Raw genomic sequence first — 8,658 nt, 5'->3', positions numbered from 1 at the left:
AGAAACAGTTACTAAATTGTATCCTCACTGTTTCCAGAAAAATTCCAGATAACAAGCAACAATGACCCCACCTCCACTAAAACTAAAGGTTAAAGCAAATGAAATATTCTGATTTAACATTTTTTAAATCTAAATAACTTTTTAAACTGGAGTGTTTAGTAATTGTTATTTATTGACATTGTTATAATAATTGTCTTGTAAAGATTTGCATTTTAAATGTATATAAAATCAAATCACTTTATTGTTATATACATTTTAAATATAAAACAGGTCTATCTGAAGAACCCCGTTTTTTTTTTTTTTTTTTTTTTGAGATTACATCTTAAAATAAAAGTTGGCGTAAAAATGATGGAAAGATTATATTTAATGTTTAAAAAATATATTAAAGTTATTATTTTCGACTTAATTGTGCCACTGTACATTTAAGGGGTTGTTAACCTTTGGTTAAATGACACGGTAAGCTATAAAAACAATATTTCAAAACCATCTGCACAAGCGTTGAAAGGGTTTTGATAAAGCTGTGATGAGCTTTGCATCATGCGCCCTCGAAAAAGAAATTATCGGCCGCCACTGTATGTGACCCTGGACCATAAAACCAGTCATAAAAAGCAGTGGTATATTTGTAGCAATAGCTAATAATACATTTTATGGGCCAAAATTAGGATATAAATAAAAATCATGTTCCATGAAGATATTTTATAAACGCCTTCCGTAAATATATCAAATGTATTAAAGATATGTTGCTAAGGACTTCATATGGACAACTTTAAAGGTGATTTTCTAAATATTAATTTTTTTTCTCAGATTCCAGATTTTCAAATAGTTTGTATCTTGGCCAAATATTGTCCTATCCTAACAAACCCTCAATGGAAAGCTTATTTTTACTGCTTTCAGATGATGTAAATTCCAATTTTGAGAAATTGACCCTTATGACTGGTTTTGTCATCCAGTATCATATATAACAAATTAAATGATTTACTTGTGCTTCCACACGCATACAAAATTGGAAAAAATCTATCCATGCTGTTTTGAGTGAGATACAGGTTTCTGAATGTCCTCTGCCTCTGTTGTGACGTAACTAGCCTTGTCGTCACATTCCGTTTGAATTTTCCCGCCCACCCCACTACTCAGGTCTCCACCCACCAGGTAGCTACAGAGACCAGTCACTTCGCAAAAACACTCCATACATTACTGTTGTCATCCTACATTGTCATCATGTCTCACGGAAATAACAGCACTATTTGGATATCTTATGTTTTAACGCGTGTTTCTGTGTTTACTGGAACCTAAAGTGTAATCTCGTTGTTAACGACGTAGTCCTCAGATTGTATTATATTCTAGTATTACAAGACGTTCATGGGAAATCTGATGTAAACAACAGACTATATATCTATATTTCACGGATCATACGCATTTGTGGACAAAACTGGAAAAGCAGTCAAGATGGGCACTTTAATAACACTTTGAAGTGATTTTTTTCTGTGCTACTGTACAATTACTGTACCATACACATATACAATATGTTAGGATGCTCTCAATGGAGCTCCGATAAAAGGACATCAGCAGTCTCTGGGTGATGTTGTTCTTTCTGAGCACCCTCAAGTAAAGTCTCTGCTGAGCCTTTTTCAGCAGCTCAAAGGTATTTACACGGCAAGTGAGATCCTCCTCAATGTGGACTCCCAAAAAGCAGAAGTCTGACAATCTTTCCACACAGACTCCACTTATGTACAGTTGTGATATATTGGTTTTCTTCCTCCTGTAGTCAATAATTACCTCGTTGGTCTTTGAGTAACAGGTTATTCTCTCCACACTATTCTGTCAGCCGTTCCACCTCGTCTCTATAGGCAGTATCATCACCCTTTGCAATAAGCCCCACCACTGTGGTGTCATCTGCATATTTAATGAATGAATTACTGTGGTGGGCAGGGGTACAATCATAAGTGTACAGGGTGTAAAGCAGGGGACTCAGCACACAGCCTTGTGGGGCGCCATATGCATAAGTACTGTATATACTGTAGCCTATACATTGTACAACAGTGGCGAACCGTGAGTACTTCAGCTGGGCCTTCAAAATATGCAATGAAGTGCAAATGCCTCTCCATGCGCAATTACGCATGGCGCAATAAATGAAAGTCACAAATTTAATGGATAGGTTCTACTTACTACACCGCCTTAATTCTTAAAAACAGGAAAATGGAGACAAGTGAGCATGGGGGAAAAAACACCAAAATAAATTGAGAGTAGTTTGTTTTTCATAAATTTTAAAATTCAGAATATAATACTAGGCTATTCGTATTTCGTTAAATCATACAGTGAACGTGTAAAAATTCTGAGCACGCAAAGTTAAATTACAGAATAGGCATCGTTTGCCTTTAAATGCAGTTTTAAAGTTAAAAATTACTTTAATCTAACTGATAAACACAAATACAGACTCTGCTGCTCTGTAAATTTGCATTTAATTTTGTTTTTTGTAAATATATATTTAGCTGTAGGATAGCTTGTTAGTCTTTTTTCATAAGGGGAAATATAGCACCCTGCGTTCTCAGTGCACCTCCTTGTGGCTTATAACTGTTATATTTTGCGGGCTCGCAAAATCCCTAGCCTGAGCCCCGGTGAATGTTTTTGCATTCTCTGAGATTTAGTTAGGTAATTATATTGTATGTAATTCGGCGTCGTCTGCAGTCATTACTATCCTCAAGTAAAACTGTCAGGAAGTGAAAGTATAATTAAACCCATTATTTTTCTCGTGTTCACGTCTGATATGCGCAGCGCAGCTGCACGCGCATCTCTCGGCTGTGCTCTTCACGAGTACCCGCTTAAGTAATTTCGTTTTTACCTCAGCCCTATCAAACTAGCCACAACGTCAATCACGTTTTCTGCCATTTACCTCAACCACTCTCACCGCAGAGATTCGGGCCATTAGACGGTCTATGATTAGGACTTCTTCTTCTTTGGTGTTTTACGGCAGCTCGCATCCAGCTTGTTGCATGATTAGGACTTCATGAAGGCTTACAATGCTTTGTTTTTTACCCGCCCACTTGAAATCAAAGCGTGATTGGTCGATTTGCCCGTCACTCTCCACACCAAAACACATAGCTTGGCCTTCCTTGGGATTCTTGAAGTCCTAACCAATGAATGAGCCAGTTTACCGGGCCTTAATAGAGACAGACGATTCTGATTGGATATGAACCTGACAGTAAGCTTAACGTTAGAACATAGATGAGAGAAAATATATTACATGTATTAAATTAAATTAAATATAAATTTAAACATGTAAAAACATATTTTTATTGAATACTTTATTATTTATTAGTATTATTATAAAAAATATTTTTATTAATTTTTTTAGGCCTTCTCTGAAGGCGTAGAAGGCCCTGAAGGTTCCCCACTGTTGTACAAATATATGCATTTACACAGTTGTCCATAAACCCTAGTGTGGGATCTTGCTTCAATATAAAATATTGCACTTTAAAACAGACGATCAGTAATATTATTTATATATTAGCTTGGGTCAATAATCTCATGATTACCTACCTGGATTCCAGGAAGAATTCCAGGTTATCTCACATTATTTGTATTTACTGAGGTGTGTCATGGGAAAGTGCCAGTGAGGGCACACATTTAATATAAAAGCAGCAGATACCCTGTTGTCACTTGTTAAAACAAAGGTAAGTCTGTTCAACTTTATATTTCTAAATTTATTTTCAGTTACCTCTAGTTTAATATTTTCTGAGAAATGTTTTACTGCAAACAGGGGCGTTTTGATTTCAACAGATTTTAAGAGAATCTTTGCATAAGTCGGCTAAGGATGGGTAACAGTAAAGGCAAGTATGAGTTTACATTGATATTAGGCTACATTTAGTCGTTTAGCAGACACTGTAACTTATAAATGAGGTAATAATAGAAGCAATTTGAGCAACACAAGAACAATAATAAGTGCACTAGAATTAGTCTAACACAGTATACATAGCCTAGGGCTAGTAATTTTTCACTTTTTTGACAGAGAAGGTAAATAAATGATAGAAAAGAGTTTTAAGCCAATTCTTAAAGCTACAGAGTCAGGAGATCATGTCGCAACCAGCAGATCATTTCACAGATGTGGAACAGATCCAGTGAAGATACGCGATAGTGTTTCTTTCCCTTTTTGGGATGGCACCACAAGTTGTAGAGCTTGGGCAGGGCCGCATTAACCATAGGGCTAGGCGGGGCTAAAGCCCCGGGGCCCGAACAAGTAGGGGGCCCGTGATTGGCTGTGAAGCAGATTGACTGCTACTAGACATCTGATTGCCAAAGCCTTACCACGCCCCCTACAAATTAGGTTTTTGCCGCCAGCCGCAGCACGCGCTTTTGAAGAAGCGCTGAGAGCGGAGAAGCGCCCGACGTCATTCGCGTCGGGCGCATTGTCCAATCGAATGAGTAGAGAGGCGGGCCTTACGTTGTGGTAAGGAAGTTTACAAGGGCTTTGAAGAACCGGACTCCACTTGCTCACTTTCTCCTGCGTCTTTGTGCACCTCTCACCCTCAAACAAGGTCAGAGCAAGCGTCCTATTTTTAAAGTTTCTGCTAATATGACAGTTAACAGTAAAAGAGCGCTCACGCGTCAATATTTTATTGACAAGACAGCTTACTCGGTGGTTGCTTAGCAATATAAAAAGCCGCGCCGCACTGTATAGGCTGTATAGTCGCAAAATGTAGAACAACATTTGGTCAGACATCACTTTAAAATGGCATAAAATGGTGGAATGCTTTACCATCAGAAATTAAAACACTGAAAGGACTCAAGGTTTTTAATACACATTTAAAGCAATGGCTAAAACTGAAACAACTTTGTGAACGCTGATTATACAGGCTACAACTTAATGTATAAATTTGTTTAGATTCTGTGTAGTGACTACTACATCTATTTAAGCCCACATCTTATTTGATGTATTTGATGTATTTATTGTATATATTTTAATAGCTATAAATTTGTGCTTCAATACTCTGTAATCTCTGTTTTAACCTTACAAGCCTAACCAGGGACAGCGGTTGCAAATTAGTCTTGGCTATAAACCTGTATGCATGGAATCTACTTTGTATTTTTTATAGAGCAATGTTTTATCCATTTGTCCTTGTCAAATAAACATTAAATAAATATAAATAAATAAATAAATCAAACATCAGAAATAAAGTAATTTACTGCCATTGACTGAATCACTTTTGTAAAATAAATAAGAATGAATGTTGAATTTATAATGAAAGATAGGTACTGTATATTTGATTACTTTTCACAATATAATATTATTCAGTGCTTTAAGTTTTTCAAGTAGGTCGATTTCTTGTGTGCCTTTGTTCTATTGTTATTAATTGTAACTCTTGTCATCAGTAAGCTTGAGATTATTTTCTTAAGTGACTATTATTTTTTGTGATATGGAAATTGGTCAAAAGAATTCTGAAATGTTAGTGGCATTAAATTTCCATATGATAAAATTCTTATTAAAAGTAATATAACTTGACTGTGAAGTATATCATTATTGTTAGATAAAATGACTCGTATAATGATAAAACATTTAGCTCATCGCCCACCCCTATATTCGCTATTAGCAAGTCATGTTTACAGGTTAGTGTTAATCTAACAGCTTTTTTCGTGCAACTGTTATTCTGAATTATTCTAGATTATATTTATGTAAAACAACTTCAGCAGTGTTTTAGAAAAATGTGTTCTCTCTGTAGTTGGTGACCTAAAGTGGTGTTGGGGGGGGGGCCTGCAGTAATTCATAGCCCCGGGGCCCAGTGCGCTCTTAATGCGGCCCTGAGCTTGGGGGATCTAGGGGATATAAGCATAAGCAATTGAAGGTTAGGAGGCGCTGACCCAGTGGTAGTTTTAAAGGCCAGTTGCAGATCTTTCAATGTGATGCAAGCTGCTATAGGAAGTACTAACCCCTAAGAGATTGACAAAATAACAAAGTAAGAGGATTAATGAAGAAATATTTCATCAAACTCAACAATCTACACTGAAAAAGTGATTCATTCAATTTACTCCATTTTTTTTAAGGTAAGCGGTTGCAATACATCTATTTAAGCTACATTTAAACAAATGTATTTTATTTTTTTATTTTATTTTATTTTATTTTATTTTATTTTATTTTATTTTTAGTTTTAATGTATCTTAAATAAATTGATTGCAACCACTTACTTAAAAAAAATTAAGTCAATTAAATGAATCATTTTGGTCTGCAGTAGCTCACTGAAAAAAAATTATCACACAACAGTTCTGGTCAGACGTATTTGGAAGGTTCATAAATAAGCATATATAATATAATACAAAATATAAAATATCAGCAGGTTTGTGAGAGATTTGTGGGTGTATAGTAAAAATATTTAGAATTAGTCTTAGAATTAGGATCATTAATCATTAAAGGTAAAAATAAATCACACAATTCCAGAACACCTCAAATTAAACTTTATTTATCTATAAATGCCCACTTGGTAAGTTCACAGGACATATTCTGTCATGACAGCTCAGGTAACATGATCTGGATCATATCAATCAGTATCATCACTGCTAAGAGTTCAACCAGACCTGATAACATATTTCTGCTTCATCTTTGACTCCATCACCATAACATTACAGCAATGGTAAACGCTGTTTGGAGTCCTGAAAGGGATGCAACTCCAGAGATCCAGGAGATCTGTGATAAGGTGAGAGACAAAAACTTCTGATGAATTATGAGGATATGCAGAAGATCATTAAATATTTAGATTTCAGTGATCTACTGAAGTGTATGGACATTCATGTTTTAGGAATAAAAATATAAGAATAATTCTAAAATATGATTACATACTAATTCAATTCATCAAAACATGTATTTTATATTTTTTTTCATCATTCACATATAATATAAAAAAAATATGTAGTTATATGTGTGTTTGTTTAGATGAAGCCAGATGCCTGCAGTTCTGCAGGTGTGATCTTTGATGATTTCACTGCCATAAAATACATTTTTCAATTTGATAATGAAGCACAAGAAATGAAGTACTCAATCAGAGTAAGTTTTTAAAATATTTCTTATTAAAAAAGACAGACATCATGTGGTACTGACACTTAGGGGGCAGCTTCCAGACAGGGTTTAAGTCTAGTCCCAGACTTAACTGGTATTGACATACTGTCTTAAAATATTGTTTTGTCTAAAAATGCACACCAGTAATATTTTTGTAAAATATGTTTGTAGAACTACTTCGATAAATATTCCTTGCTTTATCTTAACCCAGTCCAGGACACTTCCACTTAAAGTTTAAAACGTACTTTTAAAATCTCTCTCTCTCTCTCTCTCTCTCTCTCTCTCTCTCTCTCTCTCTCTCTCTCTCTCTCTCTCTCTCTCTCTCTCTCTCTCTCTCTCTCTCTCAGGTGCATGTAGCAAGTGGCAAGTACCTACATTTGGAGGTGACTGAATCTCCTTCAAAGGAACTGAAGTTCATTGGTTGTCTGTACCCTTAAGAGAAAAAAGACCCTCTGCCTCAATTTTAACACACAGACAGATGTTCAGCATTAAAAGCAAAATTGTCTTCATCTCTCTTTTACACATATACATAAACCAGCGGTTTCACATGTGTCGTCTTCTCTGAAATATTATGATATGTAATATATAAAATGGATGAGCTGTTTTGCTTTAAATCTGGAGGAAATGAAGAGCTTTAAACTATATTTAATATGTGTTAAAACATGCATCATGTCCTAAAAATAAAGATTTAGTGGACTTGATATTATGTGTGATGGTGCCTGACTTACAGTAGGCTACTGGATTTTTTTGTACTGTAATAACATATTTCCTCAAGTTATATTTGTGTTATTCTATAGTTATGATAAGTTTACTACACTTTTTTTAAAATGTGAAATGGTAGTGTATATAAACACAAACACAAAACACTTTTTAAAATAAAGGTTTTCGAAGGGTCCTTTGCAGTGATGCTATGAAGGAACCATCATTGGTTCTCTAAAAATCCTTTCAAGTAAAATAGATTCATTTTGTTGACATTTCTATATGGAACTATACAGACTTTCAGAAATCACTTTATCTTTTAACTCTGTTCAGATCATATTTTGTGCAGCTTTTAAAATACTTCTGTTCAAAGTTTTTAAAATAATATCAGGTAAAATACATGAATTTTTTCTGTTTACTTATTTAATATTAATGTGTTTTACCATTTAAAGGGTACCTATTATGCACATTTTTACAAGCTTTAATTTAAGTCTCAGGTGTGCACAGAATGCGACTGCGAAGTTTCAACTCAAAATACTCTACAAATAATTTATTATGTCATCTCCAAAATGCCCCAATTTAGGTGGGAGCAAAAACATGTTGTTTTCGTGTCTGTACCTTTAAATGCAAATGAGCTACAGCTCCTCACTGCCTTGCCAAAAGAGACAGTAAGCGCTTTCAATTAAAATAGATGTAATTCATGTGAATACAGTAGTATTTCACTATTTAGATATGAAGGATAGAGTAGGGGAGAGTGGGGCACAACCTAACGCTTTTTGGTTTTGGCTCAATCATTCAAAAAAATATTTGAGTTTGATTCATTATATTTTGCAACACACACATCTCTGCTACAAATGAACATTTGAAGATTGTTTCTATTACTTACCATTCTTGGACAATTACACCAAACGTGACAGAAG

The 8,658-nt window shown here is 34.9% G+C and overlaps 1 protein-coding gene across 3 annotated transcripts; it reads left to right on the top strand.

Moving 5' to 3' along the window:
• The first annotated feature begins 3,591 nt into the window (after window positions 1-3,591).
• Window positions 3,592-7,739, top strand: LOC129439325 (leukocyte cysteine proteinase inhibitor 1-like). 3 transcript variants are annotated; one of them, XM_055197953.2, is made up of 5 exons: window positions 3,592-3,668; window positions 3,755-3,824; window positions 6,613-6,680; window positions 6,917-7,027; window positions 7,387-7,738. In XM_055197953.2, the coding sequence occupies exons 2-5, from the start codon at window positions 3,809-3,811 to the stop codon at window positions 7,474-7,476; spliced, it is 285 nt and encodes a 94-aa protein (XP_055053928.2). In that variant the 5' UTR covers window positions 3,592-3,668; window positions 3,755-3,808; the 3' UTR covers window positions 7,477-7,738. The 3 variants fall into 3 exon arrangements, with proteins under 3 accessions (XP_055053928.2, XP_055053930.2, XP_055053929.2); XM_055197955.2 differs by having other exon boundaries at window positions 3,596-3,668; window positions 3,775-3,824; window positions 7,387-7,739; XM_055197954.2 differs by lacking the exon at window positions 3,592-3,668 and having other exon boundaries at window positions 3,699-3,824; window positions 7,387-7,739.
• Window positions 7,740-8,658: the final 919 nt, after the last annotated feature.

This window comes from Misgurnus anguillicaudatus, chromosome 22 (genome assembly GCF_027580225.2).
Source record: "Misgurnus anguillicaudatus chromosome 22, ASM2758022v2, whole genome shotgun sequence".
Taxonomy (NCBI): domain Eukaryota; kingdom Metazoa; phylum Chordata; class Actinopteri; order Cypriniformes; family Cobitidae; genus Misgurnus; species Misgurnus anguillicaudatus.
Note: the sequence above shows the minus strand (reverse complement) of the source record. Positions and strands in the feature narration are given on the sequence as shown.

What these genes read in the sequence shown, in the direction of transcription:
- LOC129439325 (XM_055197955.2), top strand. An exon ending in TCCAGGAGATCTGTGATAAG is followed by an intron (nt 6,681 to 6,916) that starts GTGAGAGACAAA and finishes GTGTTTGTTTAG; the next exon opens with ATGAAGCCAGATGCCTGCAG. An exon ending in AAATGAAGTACTCAATCAGA is followed by an intron (nt 7,028 to 7,386) that starts GTAAGTTTTTAA and finishes TCTCTCTCTCAG; the next exon opens with GTGCATGTAGCAAGTGGCAA.